At 38.6% G+C, this 22,940-nt stretch overlaps 1 protein-coding gene across 1 annotated transcript in view; it reads left to right on the top strand.

Moving 5' to 3' along the window:
• Nucleotides 1–22,940, top strand: part of ppp2r5a (protein phosphatase 2, regulatory subunit B', alpha isoform) — a 59,871-nt gene that overhangs the window by 10,829 nt on the left and 26,102 nt on the right. Inside the window, exon 2 of the mRNA XM_084954358.1 lies at nt 15,689–15,885. Coding sequence (XP_084810484.1) covers nt 15,689–15,885 — 197 coding nt within the window. The remainder of the gene's footprint in view (nt 1–15,688; nt 15,886–22,940) is intronic.

Raw genomic sequence — 22,940 nt, forward strand, 5'->3', positions numbered from 1 at the left:
GGGTTTCAACATATGATGAAGTTTAAAAAAAAAAAAAAAGTATTTTATTGTAATATTTGATCTGAACTTCCCAAATTTTACTACAGACAAATACCCTTCTCTATTATAAATAAAAATATAAAAAAAATATTAGAAATCATATTATAACCATATATGGAAACCATATATTGAAAAATATATATATATATTGGGAAAAAAGAGAAGTAAAACTAAAGTGAAAGCTGCAGACCCAGTACGGAAACTAAAAGGGAAAAAAAAATGTTCTGACATATTTGTCAGTGCATCAAGCAAAAAGGTATTGGTGCTTATATTTACTGTAAATGAGACTGTGAGTCTTAAGTGTTATGCTTGTTTTGTTATCTGTAATCAGTAAAGCCCCCCAAACAAGTCTGTATTTTTAAAATAAAAACAAGCATCCAGTAGAAACTAAACTGAGCACGTAAGAAAATCCACTGTAGAAACTCAATTAAACTAAATGGAAATGAAGTAGAAAATGAATGAATTTATAAAAATGCATATTTGTATGCATTCATCCTTGTAAGTATAAGGTTAGTTTTAGATGCCTCACAGATGTCCTGGGTCAAACAGTAAACTTGGCTTAAGCTCAGTAGTTGGCTACTCGTTGTGGATTTCACTTATCATGCTAGTTCATCCTGGTACACTGTGTGTGTGTGTGTGTGTGTGTGTGTGTGTGTGTGTGTGTGTGTGTGTGTGTGTGTGTGTGTGTGTGTGTGTGTGTAAAATAATTGGTGAGTCAGGGAAGATTGTTTACCCTCTGTAGTTAAAGCTACTTGTTTTAAAGGCGAGGCACATTATCTCACATTGATTCTTCTGGCAGATGCAGTTTGTTTCCTCATCTTTTGTGTCCGCTCGGCTTAATCGCTTTACCAATCTTTCATCATAGAACACAAATGCATTTATGTAGCGCCTTACTGGTTTTATCAGCCACTGATTGCGCTTTGCAGTGCAAACCACTTTCACCCATTCACATGCACATACATCCAGCTTTTATATACTCTGTACATATAGCTCTTTTTGTATCAAGTATCAAGGGCACTTGGACTTCAAAGGAGCTGCTGATGGTAACAGCAAGGACTACACTAAAAAACACAAGACTGTACTCAAAGTTCACTCAGTAAAATGGAGCAAGTTGTGTTGATACTGTACCACGTGATACACCATTTAGATTTATATCATAATAGAATAAATTAAAAGCTTTTTTTTCCTCTTCACTTTTACTAAACTGTTTATAGTCTTACTAGAGTGCAAGGAAGACTTTATTCTGTCCGAACAAGAGCTCAGAACTCTCCAGTACTTACTTCTTTTTACATGACTGTGTACAGTAATCAAAGGCAAGTTTTATTTTTAAAAAAAGGTACTTAAAGGCTTGTGAAAAGTTATACACTGCATTTGTGAGAATGCAGATGTCTGATGCAGGTCTATCAGACATTGGGTAGGTTTAAACCTACCAGTTCCCCACTGAAAAATCTGTGATTGTGGTTTGAGTTGATGTACAAAGAGTGTGCAGATTCTGCATTCACTGGTTGTAAACGTGCTTCCTCCTGCATGCTCTATCCAGGGAGCTCCCTCTAAACCACACAGAACATTTCCACTAGTCAGAACCAGTAGTGCACACCTCCCCTCCTGAAAACATCACACACTCTAGCATATTGTGTTAGCTTCTCATTGTCTTAAAAGCAACTGTAATTGGGGCCCTTTAGAGTGACATGAAAGAACACAAAGATGTGTTGTAGTTTAGCAGCTGAGGCAGAAAAGGGAATACGCTGCCTGTTTTGTTCACCCTTTCTCTGTGCACAGCCCTAACCTCCTTCAGCCAGATCATCTGACATTCAGCTTTCTCAGCAGCTGTAGTACATGCTCAAATTTCAGAATAACCCAGAGGTCATGAAGAGGTAGTAAGAAGGCACTTTGTCCGTTACGGGCTGGAAACGGTGCGGCAGTGTAAAGATTAAAATAGAACCAAACCTCTCATTTGTGGACAGAGGAGTTCTGGCTTTCTGCCATCGCAGTTTTAGTTCTTGTCTCAATTTTAAATTAACATTGGGCACTGGTTTTAGTATTTAATGTACTTGTAATAAACTGATAAACAGAACTTGTTAAATGGATAGTTTATTTTACTGGTTTGGACCTGAAGTCGACAACCAATAAAAGTTGCGTTCATAAATACAAATACAAACAGAATTCAGCAGCCAACTTTCACAGTCTAGCTCAGCACGATCTCAAATAACTGAATGATGGCTGATTAACCTGCATACATTTTGTAAACAGACCCGTTAGCCTCAGCTGTTACTTACTAGCATTCTTCTGGTGACAGAGCATTCAGCTTCCTGTGCTGTTCTGATTGCTCGCCCTATTAATATAATGCTTGATTACACTTTAGTGTGTGATCACTTATGCCAGTATAGTGTACTTGTTTATTAGAGACTTTGTTTGGACCGTAATTACTAAAAGGGGAAACTTCACATCTACTTACTTATCATGTGACTTTCCCAAGGTCATTTTCCTTAATACAGCACACTGAGTGAAAATCATTAGTATATAATGAATAAAGCTTACCCTGGTGGCTACATTTGCACCATTATCCATTCCTTTGACTCTGAGGCATGTTGCTTTTTCCCTCTTTCTCTTTGATCACAGTACACACAAATCCACCCTTCTAGCAAACCGCAAAGTGAAATCTAACAAAGTACTTATTATTTGAAAAAGAACAAAATGGTTCATACTTTAACAAACCACAATTCTACTTTGCTTCTAAATGAAGAATGATAAATGTTGACTTGTACTGCAAATTGAATAAATGTATACAGTTGTGAAAAAGTTCTCACTGTACTCTATGCAGTCCTGTCAAAAACCAATTATCTCATGATTCAGTTGCTTGTAGAACGTCCTTTAGCAGCAGTAACGTAGTTATACGGAAAATGATTTGGCCATTCTTTTGTAGATTTGCTGCCTGGGACCAGGCTTCTGTTACTTGAGCCAGTTTCAGCCAAGTTTTAGTTGTTAAACAGATCAACAGATCTCCTACTCCTTATAGTAGAATAGTTTGGTACACAGGGGAGTTCATGGTCAACTCTGTGACTGCAAGGTGACCAGGTACTGTAGCTGGAAAAACAAGCCCAAAGCATCACCCTTCTACCTCCATGCTGATAGTTGGTATGAGGTATTTGTGCTGATATGCTGTGCTTGGTTTTCATCAAATGTGGTCCTGTGACACATGGGCAGGCATCTCCACTTTGATCTCATCTGTGGGAAGGCCATCGTTCCAGATGTTTTGTTGTTTGTTCAGATGCAATTCTGCAAACCCTAAACTGTAGTGCAGGGTTTTGTTTTTGTTTTTGTTTTTAAGAGAAGAGGCTTTCTTGTTTGTTTGTTTACCTTGTTTATTATTGAGTTCTTTCAGGCACGGTCTGTAAAATCTAATTAATCACACATAGGAAAACATGCTTATTTAACAAGTAGCTACTATCCACCTGTTGTTCAAAAAACTAACACTACAGGTCTTTTTTCTGCAGGTGTGACCTGTGAAAATTTCCTACCTCACCCTCACCTGCTGAATTTATGAAGTTATGAGGACTCAAAAATGCTTTGAATTAAAATGCACCAAATTTCAGCCCTCCTTATGTACTTGCAGAAAAAACATTAATAGTGTGAGGATAAATTTTTCTGCATTACTCATGTTTGTGGTTTGTAGTTTAAGTTAAAACTATTCCTGAGATTCCTTCAGCTGCCTTGTGGCTGCCATGAGGTCATATTTATGCCCACATTATGTTAATGTGCAGTCTAAACAAATGTGGTGGCTTGTTCTTAAATCGCATTGTACTTTCAGCACAGTACTCTCCTATCCAACCAGTTCAGCAACAGCAGTGTGACCTACCTGGCATCACTCCTGTCATGCATTAACAGACTTCAGTTAACTCTCACTTCTGTTCTTTGGTCTTTGTTTTTTGTTTTCCCCTCCCCACATATTTCACATTCTGCACATGTTCAAGCAAATGAAACTCAAAGTAATATATTTTAGTGTATTGAATAGAAGGCCTTCTTATGTCTTTCCCTTTATTTTAACTTCATTGTAAAGACTGTGTACTTGTATAATGGGCAGGAATGCAGTCCTAAGCAGTAAAAGTTAATGCTGGGCTCATTATAAATGAGCACCTGCAGATGTGCAGACTCAAAAGCTTTTACTGTCTCTTCCCACTGTGAATTATTAGCTGGTTCTCTGAACAATTCTTAGACTGAAATTCTTTCAAAACCTGTCATGAAAGGAGGATTTTTTTTTAAAGCAGTCTCAACCCCCAGAAAGCATCCCATGTAAAATGAAATATGCATGAGTAGAAATTATTATTACTACTCATATAAGGGAGGTGTCTTTTTTGGTGGAGCGTCCCAGGTTACATGGAGTACAGAACATTCTCTAGCTGGATTGGCAGAGAGCTTTCAGGGGCCTAAAGGTTACGTCAGTTCAGTTTGTGTTATCAATTGGTAATTTTACCACACCAGTCTTAATCCTAAGAAGATTTTTTTCCTTCTTTATTTAACTAAAAATAACTTTATCATCAAATGTTGAGCTGTAAGACATGGACTGCTGGGGAAAAATATTAATTTGTATGTTTTTTTTTAAAAAAAAAAAACAACCTATGTCTAGGTTCAAATGGGCTTCTGGAGCATTGCCAAGATAATTGCACATCTAGGGTCTCAGGATAGAACTTGAGGACTAATCTGTCACTTCAGAGGTCACCTGACCTGCATGCCTTGCCTCAGTTTGTTTTGGTGTCTTTCCACTAAGCTTTATTTCTGTGAAGTGTTGATGGGCATCAAAAGCCCAAGTATTAGTGTAAAGGGTTCTTAAGGAGTTGATGTAAATATATTTGGGGTCTCCCAGTGTTTCTACCATCATGATGATTGTTCCATGTTGACAATGGCGATGTGTCCTTATAGTGTGCCTGTCACACATGCTGCCTGGGGCACAGAACTGCCCCGCTCATATGTTCAGTCTGGACCACTGGACAAGAGTAAGGTTTAAATTTTGGTCTTTTTCCTGTATGTTGGCCTTAAAAATGTCAGTAAGACATCGTCTTACTGACAAATACTGTACCCCCAGCCTACCACAAATAATAGATAAATGATTAATAATCAAATGTTTTTTGTTTTTTTTAATGTTTAAGTCCATTCATTTTTTTTGTTTTGTTTTAAATTGTGCACGTGTTTGTCACAGTTGTGTCTAGTGAGATATGCTGACTTGTGTTGGGTAGTTTCCATTTCTGAACTGGTACCTAAACATGGATTTAAGTACCCAACAGTACCTTTCTTTTGGGACTTTACTAATTTTGAAGTAATTAGCTCTAAATTTTATGATACAAAATTAGTCCAAGTCTCAATTGAAATATTTTTGTTACATATTTACATCTTGCAAACCGCACCAGCTGTTTGGTTGCTTTCTACAATGTCTCTGACATTGACGTCACTGCCACATTATTTGAATGCTATAATATTAAGCAGCATGATCACATACTAAGGTTTCAGACATACATGTTGTGTAATGTGTTTGTTTAACATAAACAGCATGCTAGCAAGAAATTTCATTTCAGTCCGTGTTAAAAAAAAAAAAAATGCTCATCTCAAGTGGTTGAAAAAGAAATGTAATCGGCTTCTTTAGGTTTGTAAAGACATTTCACCTCTCATCAAAGAGGCTTCTTTTTTTTCTAAAAACGTAAGGTGGACAGTCCCAGGTATTTAAACTCTAGTGGATGTGTCCCCTTTGGAGATAGCCCTTGACCTACTATTAATGTTTCATCATTAACAGCCAAGGTGTGAAAATAGGGGTGGGGCTTCACCATCAGGGGTTGGTGGCGAAACCACTGTGAGACCTTAAATTACTAATGCTAGTGAAAATGCAAAGTTAAAATGTTAACCAGCACCATGAAATAAGTGTGATATCTGTTTGATGTCTCACTAAAAGTCATCATCATGCATGGGTTCAACATCTTTTGGGGTGTTATGCTTCAGTGAGAAATCTGTCGTTGCTGCATTGTAACCGCAGACCCCTCTAAACTCTATGGTATAACCCTACCTAGAAATGCACCTACATGCCGTGTCGACATAGCACAACTAAAGTGAACCAGCCTGTTCAGCACCGTGGATACCTGCTGTGCCTTTCAGGCTACTCTTTTGCCAGTTTTTGAACCTATCAGTGACAGAAAAACAATCATCATCTCAAAATAAGGAATCAAAATCATAGCATTAATGAGGACTCACATATGTCAGGAAATTCCTGAAGGGAAGTGGCTGAAACTGTTTAAATGGATCTGAGGAAATGTACAAAGATTTGGAGAAACTATAGGGACAGAGATGTTTTCCTACTTTTAGATGTTTTGTGTTTGACCTTGTTTCCTCAGATTAGATGTGTTGGCTAGTTTTGCATTTTTGCACTACAAATATTGTATCAAATTTTGACAAGTGTAACCACAGCTGAGAGCGTTTTTCGCTCACTGCCATTGCCATGTGTGTTTCTTGTTCTTCAACGTGCTGCAGGAGTGATGACACGTTCTTTCTGTCTTTCTTCCTAACTCAGCTGGCCTTTGCTAATGAAAAAAATACATTGTTGAAGTTCCCCATCTCAGGCTGTTCATAATCAGCTTCATAACATTTCCACAGCATAATTAAACATCTTTATCCCAAAAGAAAGGGAAACCTAACCTTTATTTATTTTACAGGTTATTAGTTAATGGTTTGGCTGTTTAGAGCCAAACACTGAGCCTGAATAAACCACTATGCAAGCCTTAATATCAAAGCAGGGACGTGATAATATGATCCTCATAGTGTGCATGAGAGTACTGTCAGGCACTAAGTTCTTTTTTGGGGGGGATTTGAGAGAGGACACTAAGTGCTGTAGCTGCACAGTGGTATTCATCAAAATGTAAATAGAGGTTAAACACTTGAGTTCAGCTGTTACAGCTTTTTATAGCTATGTCAGCAGCGTGTTGTTAATAAAATCACCTTCAATAGTGTGAAATTCTATTTTAACTTTATATCCGATGCCAAAATCCTCCCTGTTTGTTCCCTCTGAATACTGCTTTTGTGCTTTCCCGTTGGACTGTTGCCCTTTGCTGCAGAGCACTCTTCATCAAGGGCACAACAAAACACTCATTGGGGCAATGAAACACGGGATGCTAAAATGGAAACTGATTGTGTAACTGCAGTAATCTCAGTACATTGTTTCTTTGTGTTCCAGCATCAATGATATTCAGATGATATTTTAAAATTCTCCTGTGAAAACTGCCCACTGTGATAAAACCAGCCATCCTGCATGTTGCAGTTGGCATCAAGATTTGCGCAGTCTTTTGTGTCTGGCTAATATCAGAGGCTGACCTACGTAGGACTGAATTTGGCTGATGAGTTCCAACTTTGGTTCCAAAATGTTTTCGCATTGATTAATCCTAAGACGTGATAGCAGAATTTTACTTTTAGGTGCTCTGCTCAGAGATCCTTGGATATCATGACCATATTTAAGCAGGATTTGCCTTTGTGATAAGTCAGGTCTTCTCATATTTAATAGAAGGTCACTGGAGAGCTGTTGTGTGCAACTAAGGGCCTTGGACAAACTGATACCCATCATCATTTCTTATCTGTAAACATCTTAACAACTTCCTGCAGGGTGGGGCAATTAAACTAATTCAATCTGAATGATTAGGTTTTGACAATAGTCCTCGTGTTTTGTCTTGTGTTTAAATTGTTGTCCTCTTTCACCGAAACTCAAAATGAAAACCCAACTGACATGTTCTATTCAGCTCTAACCTACAGGATTATGAAAGTGGTTTGATAGTTGAACATAATTTAAACAGGTTGGCCCCCCACAAGGAAGGTGATGTTATTGACATTGTTTGTTTATTGTTTAGCAGGTTCCCTCAGAAGTTATAGATATATTTGGATCATATTACCAGAGGTGGGGTGTAGCGTACCTTGGATGTAGTTAACACAAATCCACACAAATTGAAGCAGGAAAAAAATTGCAAACTAATGTGGACCCAGATATCCTGCTGGATGCAGGGGCTTAGTTCATTGTGCGTGCGTGCGTGCTTTTGATTAGTGTGGGCTGGTTTAGTTTCTGTGGATATGAGGGAACACAAGATATTTGCCCTGTGTGCATATTAATGAGAGCCCTCATGCTCATAAATCACTGGGTGCATGTAATTATGTACTCTGCTGGAACGGATGCTTCTCTTATTGAATATTGAACTTGTACAATCTGTGCAATTAATTGTACAATGCTTCCACTTCAGCTCTTCATTTTCACCTTTTACCATAGCTTTCTGTAAAACCATGACTGTGTGTTGACTCTCTGTGCACGCACACCCTAACATTTTATGGTGTCTTTTTTGTTTTTTGGTAAAAGGACAGTTAACTTTAATGTTATGAATGCAAAAGGTCTAAACATGCTTAGTGTATGTGCATAGTGGAGAAGGTTTTTGACATTAAAAGTAAAACGTGGGCACTATTTGGAATTTTTTTTTTTTATGACTTCTCATTCTTGTCAAGCTATTCAGTGAACACCTCTACTCCATATGGTAGCATGTTCATTTCTAGTGTTTTTTCATTAAGTTTTTTTTTTCTTCCTTAATTTGTGGCTCATCTGTTCATGGGTAATTGAATAATTCATGCCGTGTTTAGACTCTGCAGTTCTGTGGTTGTGGAGCTGAGATCATATTTCCTGTTTTGTCATCAAATCTGGTCTTTATTCTTCTTCCACAGTGCACAGTGTTTCTGTGAAACAGCCTGAGTTGTTCATGCAAGACATTTAAATGTCTTTAAGATGATACTGAAAATACATTACACTGGTCACAACCCAAAACTGCTGCTTTTAAGAAAGTCACTGCTGCAAATACTTCTGCAAATAATACTACTACTGCAAAAACTGATGTAATTGTATGGTTTGTTAATAACAATGACACATTCCTGACCAAACTTGCTTTGTTTCTCTAAGTCTGATGCTCAAAAACGCTTGAACAGTGACAAATCCTTCAGATTTGTTTTCCTTTTTTTTTGTGGTATTTGTCTGTCTACAGAAGCCTTAAGAAATTTGACCAATGTAAAATGGAGCCCAGAAAATACTGTTACTAACAGTTTTGTGCAACATGTGGTTTCTTCATGACAGCGGTCGGCAACATTTAGTCTGGTGTTGCTAAATGTAGAGCATATGACATGCTGTCTTACTTCAGTATTAGAGTTTTCAGCAAACCAATCATCAGTAAATTTTTGGAATTAATCTCTGTATTTAAATTTTTTTTAAATTATTATTTTAAACCTATTTTCTCAAATAATGACATCTATTCTTAACTGCTTTGTAATGCTGAATAATCATGATTCCTTTCTCTGTAATTTAAAGGCCCTCTGTCTTTTTGAAGATGTTCAAAAAGGTCAGTAATGAATAGTTAAACCTATAATTCAGGGCTCTTTTTGTTCAGCCATTAAAAATTCACTCAGTAGAGGCATTCATACTCAGAAGATTCAATAGTTCAGTGCCTGCAGAGATCAGCCGAGACGCAGTTAAAGCCATTTATGAATTTTTTACTGAGCTACCAAAATTGACTCTAAGGAATAATTATATATCTGTTTTTCTTTTCAAGCCCAGATTCACTTTGTGACTCGTGTATGCTGTTTAAATTACATCAAGACAGTGTAAGTGATTTTCTAAAGTTGTGTAGGATTAGTGTTTTTTTTAAAAAAAAAAGTGACTACCGTTGGCTATACTAAAGTCACTCGATATACAACAAGAGTCCTGTTTTATCTTTAAGAATAAAAGGAGTGTTTGCTGCTTTAAACTTTGCATCTTTGGCAGCTTGATTAATTTGGTATTTCTGTCTGATCTCGCAGATGCTTTCATGTTCTTTGTTCTCGTTCATGGCTCCTTGGTTCTAATGGAAATATTTCCTTCCTTGGTAAGCACCCTAAGGAATTTGTGCACTAATGCATCTGTATGCGAAAGGCAAAAATAGCTCCACATTGGGGATAGCATCCACAGTGTCAGACTGTATCTAGTAGGCCCAGCCATCCTTGGTCTCGGGAGAATAAAGACAATTCCCTATAAAGAGATGAATTTTTTTGCAATCTCTTACATGAAACATATTCTGAGTATGTGAAAACAGACAATGAAGGGTTTCTGTTTCCGTCAAACAGTGGCAGAGAGCTTTGTCATTTTCTGCATGACCATGAAAAATCATAAATGAATCGTGCTTTAGAGAGAAAAATATTCTTAATGCACTGAAGAACGTTTAACTTTAGACTCAAAGGAACAGAGGTGCGTTTAGCAAATACCTTTGTTTCATATTGATAGATAAATGGAAGACTTGTATGGGTGACACTGAAGCTACAGCAGTGATGGGAAGAAGAGAAGCGCATAGAGAAGGAAGGCAAGGGCTCATTATCCCATGCATATCCCATCATCTGTGAAACATGGTGGAGGCAGTGTGATGCCGGAGGGATTATAGCTGCCAGTGGAACTTGGTGACTGGTGTTTATTGATGATGGTTGTAGTGGCAGAATTGTCTGGAGCTGTACTTTCTGCTCAGATTCAGTGAAATGCTCTAAAAATGATTGTGTGCTGCTTCAGAATAATAAGCACTGACCCCCAAAAGCAGTTTAAAAACAATGAAGTCAGTCACCTAACCTCAACCCACTGGTTCTTAAACTTGTTTGGGATGTTCCAGTTTGGTTGGGGGAAACAAAACTTCACAGCCCACAAACCCTGTGATCATTAACAATAGAAACAAGTTGAATGATACACACACACACTCACACACACTATGTTTATCCAAGATAAATATGCACCTGCGGTTTGATAACCACTGCCTCAACCCCAGTGAATATAATTTTTAAGTTGCTTTAAAGGTCTGCACTAGTCCAGAGGCTAGTGTTCTTCCTTCCTTCCTTCCGTCCTTTCTTTCTTTTTAATCCCTCCAAGACAATGATTTACTATCCTTTTAAGCTGAAATGACAGTTGCTGGGAACCAGTTAGCCCTGATTATTCCAATCTCATGTTTTCACTGCAGGTTGTCTTGCTGGCTGGCCTTGAATGCAGTGGTCCTCAATATCAGTCTGTTGCTTCCCTATGAGTGTTTCTTTTTCTGTTGGTGGATGTACACAAACAAAAAGGAACAAAAAAGCAAAAATGTCTGGTACTTTGAGGCTTAGTGACCACTGAACACCATATCTGTACAAGTTGCTATCACTTCTAGTCATCAGCTGTCTTTACTTCCAGGTTAACATCCAGACACCTCTGTATAAAGTGGTGCATACATCATTTAAGTCAGGCCAGATTACTTTGACTCAGCTGACATGCAAACTCTTATTTTGTTCTTGAAAGTACTGCAGAGTACTGTATCATTTACTTCCTAAGTCTTAGGAGCATCAGGTAACTGCTGTTGTATATCAGTACAATAATTCTAGGTGCCAGCTCGAAAGGGCAGCAGCATTTAAACGTCTAGTTGAATAGCCCCACGCGTCATTACTTGACAAATAAAATATTTGCAGTGGGGAAACTGAGAAACGTACTTTATTTATTTTGTACATAAGCTGTATTGCTCTTTCTTGGAGGCTTAACTCTGTGCTCCTCACTCCTTAGATAATACTGTGTGTTTAAATCTAGCATGACTGCCCAGTGTGATGGCACCCAGGCTCACACATGTCTACCATTCACTGGGAGGAAATGTGAGCTATCCATGGGTCATTTTAACCACAGCACATCTAGGCTGCAGAGGGCATCGTGGCCCTTTTACCTTTCTTGTTCCAGTTTGGTATTCTGTCTGCCCTTTCTGTATGGAATCCTTTGAGATCTGATACTTTGGAAAATTGGCATTAAGGCAAAGTCGTTGTTAACAAGTAAGCATTGGTACAGTTACACTTCCATATTGAGTTCACTCTGAACAGCAGCCAGCGGTCTGGCCAGCAGAGTTCAGTTGTATAAGTACCTCGTCAACGCTGCTGGAAAATTTTCACTACGTGTCAAAGTCATTGTGAATTTTTTGGCTCTGCCTCACTGTGAGATCTCCACATGTCTCACCATTTCATGGGGGTATTGCCTGTTCAGTTATGTAATATCACTCAATAACACAGTCTCTCACCCTAACTGCTCATTCTGTTTAAAAGATTCTGTAGCAACAGACTGAGAGACCACAAATGTGTTTGTGTGTTTTAAGGCTGCAATTTTATAGTTTTAATGATTTGGTAATTTATTATTTCAACTGTTCTGTCTATCAAATATGATAAGATGATAAGATATTACAGTGGCCCTGAGGGCAAATGCACTGCAACTTAGCAACATAACAGCAAATGGAAAAGCTCTATAAGAGCACACAAAACACAATAGAAATTGAATGAAACACATTAGAAGTGCAGCAAAACAATCTCACAAAACAAAACAAAAAGTCTTTCTGTGACTGATTAGCTGCCAAAGTGACAGAAAGTAAACCATGCGAAGGATTGCACTGAGATGTGCATAAAAGAAGCAGAGGGTTCATCAGTGTTGAGGGAGACAAACATGCAGGCAATATGTGTTTTAATCACATGATTCATATCATACTGTAGATATGTTTCCTATTAGCTGTTTATTATTAGCTTGTCATGCAGCTGTTCAGTCACATTATTAGCTCCCTATAAATACTTTTTTGTTTTATGATTATTATCAGGGCTGTTCAATATAACGATATATATTGGATGATGATATAAAAACGTCTATCGTTTCATTTTACGCTGCTATCGTTTGTTTCGTGGTGTCACAAAATAAACTGTTTACGGCAATATTTTTTTCACCGTTTTAATGGTCACTGTAGTGGCTATATTAATTTCTTAAAGTTCTCTCTTTCTCTTATATTTAATATAACCACGTTACGGACCGCTTGTTTATTTTCCACATAAACCTTTCAGAATCAGGGCTCGCAAAATTTCAAAATCCCTGGTAGCCCTTCGGGCAGGGACTCTTCAGTTTTTGGTAGCCCAAAATAAATTTAAGTAGCCCGAATAAAAAAGAGAGCAATTTTTTGATTGATGTTTTGTTTCCTGTTTTGTTTCCTTTACAATATTATACATTAAAGTATAATATTGTAACGGAAACAAAACATTAATCAAAAAATTGTTGAAACACAAATTACAACATTGTATAAAAATTACAATCATCAACTCAAGTACTTGGTTCTAATTCAACAGAAATTTCTATGAACTTGTAAAAACTGTGTAGAACATGAATCAGCCTGTGTCAGATCCTGAATTTGAAATTTCCACTGAAGTCACGGGTAAGAGGCAAGTGGAACCAAGATCTAGGCCATTTGCTTTTTGAAGTTTGCAAAGACTGCTAAATTTTGCCAGTGGTAGTTCACTCTTTGCAACATAGTACGCTGTTCTAAACAGATTTTTCAGGTTTATTTTTAGTATGTTATTTGCAATTGGTGTTTGTTCTGGGAAAGATATTGCAGACTGAGCAATAATGCATTTCTTGCATTTCTCATGGGTTCTAATGGGGGTCTTTCTTAAAATTACTGGTCCCAGTAACAAAGGCGCTTGTCGACTCAGAAATCGAGGGAAAACCAACAACACACCCGGCAGAACATTATGTTATTTACACGGGTGCACATAAGTGGTCCGCATGTGCGCATTTGCTGTCAAAATAAAAGACGCGCACCAGATAAGAAGTTGCAACGCGTGTTTGCGTCCATATAAAATGCACTGTTTTTGTCCGCTAGAGTGGGATTTTCACGGCACGTTCCGCACCACATCTCTGTGCGTTCATCATTTGTTTGAAGCCAGCTCACCTCCTGCAACTACTTTTCCGAGAATACGCGCTTCTTTTGTGGTTCGGACTCCTTCTGACATTTCTTTGGAGGTGGAGGAACACCACAGTAATTGCTTAAAGGAGTTTGCTTCTTCGACATCTTTAAGAGTTCTAAACAAATGTCTGTCCTCCTCCAGAAAATCTTATGTACGCAAACACGCGTTGCAACTTCTTATCTTGTGCGCCTTTTTTTATTTTGACAGCTAATGCACCTGCGGACCACTTATGTGCAGCCCTGTTTATTATTTAGCTTGTCATATTGCAGCCACAGAAATTCTTTTGTCCATGAAACCATAAAGCTGCACTTTATTTTTTGCCTTATAGTCTGATTTGTCATAACTTTTCCGTTTTGTGGTAACCTTTTCTTTGGCTGTCACTTCTTCACCCTGACCTGTCTTATTTGGCTCAGCAGAACTAAAATATATATCCTGCTGCTTTTACACAGGCACTCACTTAACGCTCAGCGATTCTCTGCGCGATCAACCTCTCACATGTTTAAGCTTGCTGCGGGAGATTTCACTTGTCATGTTTGCATAGTAAGCTAACGATTGATAAGACGATGTCAGAGGAATTGGTGCGCAAATTATCGTCACTCACCAATCAGTACTGTCGCTCTCTATACACAGTTCGCGCGATTGCAAAGTGAAAGCAAAAAAAACAAGCAAATTCAAACGAAATTTCCGAAAGAATGCAAAAGCATTGACATATATTTTCCCTTCCTACGATAGCCCGACGGGCAGGGCAGAGATAGATTTTGGTAGCCCGACTGGAAAAATCGCTAGCCCCGGGACGTCGGGCTAGCGATTTTGCGAGCCCTGAGAATAAAGCTCAAGATCCTGTTGAGACTTTTCCCCGCAGCACGCTGTGTAATAAATACTCACAAAGAAAACTGTATCGTTTCATGCATCGGTTAAAACACTCAACTCCAGGTACACGACGCCCAGCTGGAAACACTTCACGCAAGTCGAGCTGCCCGAGATTCACAGAATTTACAGAAAATGTTAAATCTTTGTGATTTATATCGTTATCGGGACAATAGATGTCTTATATTGGGATATGAGATTTTGGTCATATTGCACAGCCCAAATTATTTTCTTTCTTCCTTTGAGATTTTTTTATTTTTTTTTTTTTGGGGGGGGGGGTGTTCTTTTTTTTTCTTCTTCTTCTTTCTGTCTGACTGACTGACTGACTTCCTTCTTTCCTTCCTTCCTTCCTTCTTTCTTTCTCATGGCCACTGTATGAATCACATAATAAGAACTCTCTTCATTTCGGGATTACTGGTGTCAGCATAGGTTGTAGTATTTGCATAAAAATATGGCTTAAAATTTATCGATTGACAAAAGTTTTCTGGTGATCAATAAATCAGTGCAACATATATACTGAATATTTATACACATGGAGGATGTAGATCTGTTTTACTCTGGTACTGCTCACATGGACTCTACTAGAGAAGCTTTGCATGACTTCAATTTCAAAATAATCTTTATTTATCTGATACATGGCCTTTGTCAGCTCATCCACTGCCTCATGTGGGTGGAGCTTTTGTTCACACAGTCAGAGCTGAGTTAGGGATATCTGATAACGATGACTAGGTTGCCTCTGTATGGCAAATACATTTGTTGTATTGTCCGTCTGATCAGCAGAGAAGCTGTGTACTACTCATACTGTATTGTTTTGAATTGCCCATGGATGCCGAGAACAAAAATCAGCCTAGGCAGATGTCCTGTCACACAAACAACTCACACCATTTACATCATTATCCCAACTTGTTTCAATGGGGGGAATAAAATAAAGCTTTGTAGACTATATCAGCAGTGAATCAATGTATTTCCTCCTTTTGTGTGATTTCAGATGCCCCGTCCACAGAGCAGCAAGAACTGTTCACCCAGAAACTCCAACAGTGCTGCATGCTCTTTGACTTCCTGGACTCAGTCACTGACCTGAAAAGCAAGGAGATCAAGAGGGCCACACTTAACGAGCTTGTGGATTACGTTTCGACCAACAGGGGCGTTCTGGTGGAGCCAGCATACCCGGAGATCACGAACATGGTGAGGTTGCACATATGCATTTCAAACAACCTCATGCAATTCCCTAAACAACAGCCGCAATTAATCCCCACCTGCTAATTATTTAATAGAATAGATGGCTCATCTCTGTGTCCCAGTGTAACATCCTGTACACTTGAGCAGGATTAAAAATGAAGGCTGATCTTGTGTCTAGACAGGCGTGCCAGCAACGCACGAGGTGCATGCTCCTGTCCTCATGCAAAGCCCTTTTCCATTTTAAGCACAAAGGCCATATTGTAAACACAGAAAGAGCACAATATTATTTGATTTATTTAAAGTTTTCTTTCTCTCTGCCCTTTCCTCTTCCCTGCTCTCAGGCTCTTTCACCTTCCTCTGAATACAAGTTGAGCAGTGTTTGTTAAAGTAGAACACATATGGGAAAAATACGGCTCGAGGACTAAAACTGGCCTGTGGGTTGTCTCAGCCCAGCCCCTGATTTCCTCAAAGCAAACATTCAACCCTTCTGGCACTTCTCGCTGTGTATAAACAAACCTCTTCTGTGATGAACTACAGAAAAGGTAGCTGTAGAACACTTAATGTTTGAATACAGCCCATACATTTCTTTGTTTTTTAAGAATTCAGATTTTATTTACTTCAAGGGTAGAAATGTTTCTCATTTTAGGGTTTAATTTTGCACATTTGCATTTCCGCAGTCAGGAACTTTGTTGCATCATTTAAATTGCAGCATGAATTGCTAAATGTGTAAGTATGGTATAGTTTTTTTTGTTGTTGTTTTTTTTTGGTTCCCTCCCCGGGCTCTAGATGGTCCTCAGGGAGGAAACTATGCACATAGTCACGATTGGTGTGCATATACTAGATAAGGCAAAGCTCCTTTATCACCTACCTAACATAAGTCTCAGCATGTTGCTGTTATTTTGGGGCAGTTGATTTTAAAACAAAAGTTTGCGCAGTTTCACTAGACTAAATCCAACTTGCTGAAGGTATTTTTTGATAGTCATGGAAGATCAAAACTTTCTTTGGAATGTGCTAGTTTTCACTCTGGGTTTAAGATAAGATATGTGCTTCTGTTCCTTGTCTGGTGTGACTTCTCTCAGAGATTCAGTTTTATTTATTGCCCCACTACATACCAACAGTCGGCTCAAGGTGCTTAATATTTTATTGTAAAGACCTTACTATATTAGAAGAAACTAGAACAATCACACGACCCCCTGTGAGCCAGCACTTGGAGCATGCAAAGATCAGAGAGTAATACTCAAAATATCATATGATTCAAAGGTAAGAATAGCGAGCTGGACATACTAGGTTTTATCATGGTATAGACTTGTGGTTGCAGCCGGTGGCCTGAGCAGCCCGATTTCCTCCCACAGTACAGTAATGAGTCATGTGCAGCATTTAGAAACACAACAGTCACTGCTGCAGTGATTCACTCCACACTGCAGATCATCATGATGGATACCAGTGAGCACAGGCACAGCTGAGTCGAGGAGTCTACTTACTAATGTGGGCAGCAGTTCATGTCATGCTTTAAAGCTACTGATTTAGGGTTTGATTTATGTGAAATTTGTAACTCTTAAGGTGTTTTTAACAGTGCAATTACCCAGTTAATGGTTTAGCGGTAGTAGCACGTGGGAAGTCCATTGGCAGTCCATGGACTGCCTCTCTACCTGCAGAGAGTGTCTGTTGTCAGATGGAGGCAGTGTCAGAAGTACAGCCGGTCTGTGGGCCACTCCTCTTTATGCTGTTGTGGGTGATCTAGAACAAAAATATAGACATAGGTTTGCGGTGGCTGGGGTGCAGTGACCTGGTTCTGTCTGGGTGACCCTTTTCTTTTCTTTTTCATATTTTCTTTTTCCTTTGGTGTCTTTCTTTCTTGTCGTCATAATTCAGTCGATAGAAATATGAAATGCATTGCCAAACCCCAATGTGTCTTTAAACATATAGAGTTTACAACTGCACAGCACACAAACGTCAAGCTTCCTCACCATGAAAAGAGAAATATTACGCTGACTTTCAGATTTTTGTGGTTAAACTTTTAATGCTCTCACAGTAATGGCAAGTTGTGATCTACTTGCTTAACACCATCTTTGCGCCACCTGTCTTGCCTCCATGTTGCTCCATGCCTCTAGGGAGGGCACAGTTGACTAGCTAAACGCATATGCATGCACACATGGCATATATCCACACTTTCGTGGTAAATAAAAGCTTTTTAGATGGTTATTTTGCCATCTGCCTCGGCGTGGCATGAAAGATTGCTTCATATTAATTCAAAGTAATAAAAACAAAACAAAAGAATGTGTTATAATTTCACTCCTAGAGTCATCATAATAAATCATATTAAGCCATTAAAAAGCAATAGCTGTTGTGGTTAATTTATAATTTATACACAAGTTATTATTTATTTGCCTGCTCATTAAAATATGCTTTGATCCGATGCGTGCAAAATATGCTTTTGCACTTTTTCAGTCATGATGTGTGAAAAGTGTTTGAATGAAAAGCGGGGAGAGCAATTTAAAAAAACAAACAAAAAAAAACAACTCAAATCAAAATGTAGTGATGACCGTTTCATAGCAGTAATTGTCAACGCTGATGCAATTTGTTTAGCGTTTTAGTTTGTAGAAACATGGTTAGTAAGACAACAATCAATCAGTGACAGCTGCGCCCAGCCTCCCTGTATGTCATGGGCCATGTAGACCAGTAGTTAATGGTAGACTCAAATGCACGAGTCAAGAAGAGCGTATCAACAGGTTTAAATATAAACTGAGAGATTACTTTAAGATGACTGGGGAACTGGGGCAGACCACAAAGGAGGAGAGAGCCAGTATTCTGGGAGACTCGAGGAGTTATTTCCCATGATTTTTCGCAAGGTGTATTCAGTGTGAGTGCAGAGGGTTCAGGTTACCTGAACTCATTTTAACTTAACTCTACTCTGCTTCGGTAGTTTTTCATTTCAGTTGAGTACCACTACATTGTCAGTGGGGTCGTTATAGCAAGGCTGTCCAAAGTTCCCGTGACCTCATTTGTATGCAACACAAATACAACAAAACAATGTAGGACATTGAGGCATACAGCCCACTTTGATTTTAACTGGGCCAGACCAGTCTAACTCTGCTTTTTATCAGTGTAATGACACATTTAAAGTATGCATTTAATCCCTGACAAATCTTACTATGAGAAAAAGAAATTGAGTTTCAACAATATGCTAATTTTTCCCACATGACAAATGTGAAAAATTACAGTAGTTAGTAGGGGTGGGGGGAAAAATCGATACTGTGTAGTATCGTGATATTTTGTTTGCTAATAATGTATCCATACAGGGACAGCAGAAATCGATATTTTGTTACAAAAAAAGTTTTTGTGGACTGGAACATGCTCTGACTTCAGAGCATGTTGATCCTTTTTCTGAGCAAGGATCCTGACATTCCTTCACTGTCCAAATGTGTTTAACTTTTTTTTGGCAGCAATAAACATGACAGTTTACTTATTTTAATTTAAAGACTTTTTTTATTTAATGTAAAATTATATTTTGTTTTAATTTACTTTCAAATTCTTCAGTTGCTGAATGGGCTGCATAGTTTTCATAAATTGCATAGTTCAGAATAGCTATAATTGTACCAGATGGTTGCATTCAGTTAATTTGGACTAGGCTGTAATACAAACCGTTCAGTTTGTCAACAATAAAACTGACTGAAATGAGAGACTGAGTGTGAGACTTTGATATTAGATAAAATGAATATTGATAAAGTTTACCTTTATGTACAGAATCTGAATATCGCAAAATATTTAAAAAAAAATTGCAATAATATCGTATCGTGCATTAAGTATTGTGATAATATCGTATTGTGGGATGTATGGTGATTCCCACCTCTAGTAGTTAGCTCATGGCCTATACAATTGTTCAGTAGATACTTCTATAGTAGAAACTGAAAATAGGAATAGGTAATTATTTATGCCGAGTTTCAAATGTGGCGGGTTTGATTCTTGTAGAGAAGTTGCTCCCATGACTCATCCAATGAGGTCAGTCCCTGGCCAAATCAGTGGTATGCAGTCTTTTGACGTAACATTTTCAGCTTGACTCAGCTCCCTTGGAACCCTGGCCGAATAGGCAACAAAAATGTACCAGGTACTACCATCTAATGAAAAACCCTAAAAAACGAGTAGAGTTGAGTTAATTTGAGACGAGTAGGTGCTAGTGGAAAAGAAGCATTAAAAAGCTGAGGGAGAAATCCTGAGGCAGAGGCCACTACTTTGTTTTTCCGCAAGAGCAGAGAACATCGGAGCAGGCAGGTGAGTTGAGAAGGTGAACCCGCTAAAGGTGCTTGCAGAAGTGAGAAGTGGACCAGCTCGACCAAAATGGGTAGCTGATTCTGGTAAATGGTCCACACTTCACCTAAGGAAGCAGGGAGACAAAGGAGTTAGCGCAGGGAATCGACAAGTTTGCAAGAGTAACATAGGTAAGCGTGATTTCCAGACTAAGGAGACAGACAATCGGGCAGAGACTGGGTGCACAAACAGGTCCATAAATGCAGGCTATTAATGAGGGTGATAAGTAACAGGTGGTCAGGCTGCAGTGTGGAAGTCTGGGCTCCACCCAGAAGGTGAACAAACCTCTGCTCAGCTCCTTTAGGACCCGGACAGAGTTGAGGGACCAGAAAATGTAATAAATAAATAAAAAAACAAGCCAGTGTAGGACTATGAGACTGTAACCTTGAATTGGATAAATTCTTACAAAAGGGGGATGCTTTCTTTCAAGGTTGGATCTCTGCCAACTTGATAACCTGCCCTCACCAGCAGGTTATCAGGTTTGTTACTTTAAACACTCCTGGCATTGTCATTTCTTTATAATCTCATTTGTCAGTGCTGCTTATAATAGAGAAACATGGGTTGAGCTTAAAGGGTAAGCCTAGTTCACAGCTGTCTGTACAGACAGGCTTCTGAAAGAGGTTAGACAAATAGCAGCGGCACTATCAGAAAGCTGGTTTGATAATAGCTCTCCTGCATACTCCATGCTTGGCGTCACATGATAATGAAGAGGTGAGTGTTTAAAGTGATGGCAGCGATTCTGCTGCAGAGAGGACTGCTTTGATCACAGGAGTACAACAGGAAGATTTCTCATCTGAGTGAAAGGTGGTTTTTGCCTTTTCTGACAGCTCTATAATTAGTGTTACTTCACCTCTGTCAGACAGTTTTGATTAGTTTGTCATATGGAAAGACTGCAGGTTTAGCTGAAAATGAGATAACTCCCCTTTTATTCCCTTGAACTCCTACATTTTTCATTCACTGCATTCAGTGCTTGCACTTTTGCCACATCCTCCTCCCCCTCTCTCATCCTGTGTGTTGCTAGGTGTTGGTTGCTACTGCGCTCACCCTAAGACTGACCCAGCTTCCCATCATCAGCGAGCCTACGTTGGTTTCAGCTGCAGCACCGTCACTTAAGAACAGCTTCTTCTTTTTTTTTTTTTCCTCCTACGTCACTTTCACACGCTTCATTTTCCCCTGCGTGAAAATTTCTCACTCGCCTCCCATATTTGCCATCCTCCTACAGTATTTTGTCTTGTTTTGTCCAACTGTAGTTATTTTTCAATATTGTGTGGTGACTTGGGGAATTAAATAAGCATGCCTGCTGCTTGCGTGGTGAAATATGTTACATAGACGGTGTGAATCAGGACAAAGAATAGCCAATGAAGTTACGGCTCTTCTGAGATGTTAAATACCTTACTACCAGTGGTTCAGATTATTCCTTGTTCATTACTCTTGAATGTTGTGGGCATTTGGCTGTCATCTGATTTCAGCTCAGTCAATGATCTGTCTCCAACCAAGAAAAGTTAATAGAGGTCATTTATCTATCTTATCAACTTCGGCATAGTCTACAGATCAGTGTTTCTGCTAGAGGACCGATGAGGAAGTCAGATGCACAAGTTTCATCCTTCATCTGTCATATTTAATCTCATTGAAGTAGACATAAGTGGACAGATTTCAGCTGAATAGACACAATGGTATTAAGCCATATCATATTTTCTGGGTCCCTTAAATGTTTTTTTTAACTTAATTTTTTTCTACCTTTTTTGAATGTTTAAATAAAAAAATAAAAAAACCCATACATTACATGTGTACAGCAACAAGATAGATCTGCTGACTTGAAGGTTGTAACGTTTTTTCTAAATTATGCAAATATATCAAAGTCATGTTTGAGAGTCCAGTGGGACCTTATAATTTACACTGGCAGAAACCCTACTATAGGATAATATATTTTACAGGCATCCGGAAAGTTACCTAAAAACAAGTGATGCATCCTCAGATCTGGTCAGACCTGAAGCTGTAAATCTTTATGTATTTAATAAGTGGAAATGAATTTCCCTAAGAGGCTACATGAGAAAAAGGGATGTTGTGGAGGGTCACATCTACAAGCGGAGCTCAATTCTGGTCAGTATTAAACTGCTACTGAGAAGAGTAGCTGTTATAGTTAGGCCCTAATTGTGCCCCCTTGGGAAAGTTTATTGCTCACCTGGATGTGCTGTGTTGCATGTAATTATCATGCAGAAGGTATAAGTATAAGGTTATGTGATGTGCCTGTACCTAATTATTCAGGATTGCTGGAAAAACCTGAGTAGGTGGCGATATGTTGTGTAGTGTTCCTCTTACAGATTAATCCACCATTATTGTGTTCTTTTGTGAATTTGACTAAATAACACAGCGTCTGTGTCTTTTAATGGATGGAAATGCATGTAGTGTTGTATGTATTTAAAGCTACTTTTGGATGCTGCTGTATTTGCACTGAGGATCAACCGTGGGTACCTCTCCATGTTTAATCATTTGGAGTCACTATAGAATCACTAAGTTTTATGTATTTGCTATTGGCTGTAAACAGCTCAGCTTTGAATTTTTTATTTATTTATTTATTTTTTGGAGAAGTGTTTTAGTGGTCTTTATGTGTGCAGAAGTGGAGCAGCAAAGACAATGAAGCCAATTGGCTCGTTGCAAGAATGAGGTTGGAGACGTGACAATAAGTCACCACCTGAATGAGTCTCTTCCTTATCTAGTCTTTAAGTCTGACGTCCTTGGCCGTTTCCAGGTCCAAA

The sequence above is a fragment of the Perissodus microlepis genome, chromosome 15, assembly GCF_051167445.1.
Source record: "Perissodus microlepis isolate ML-2025 ecotype Zambia chromosome 15, ASM5116744v1, whole genome shotgun sequence".
NCBI classification, from domain to species: domain Eukaryota; kingdom Metazoa; phylum Chordata; class Actinopteri; order Cichliformes; family Cichlidae; genus Perissodus; species Perissodus microlepis.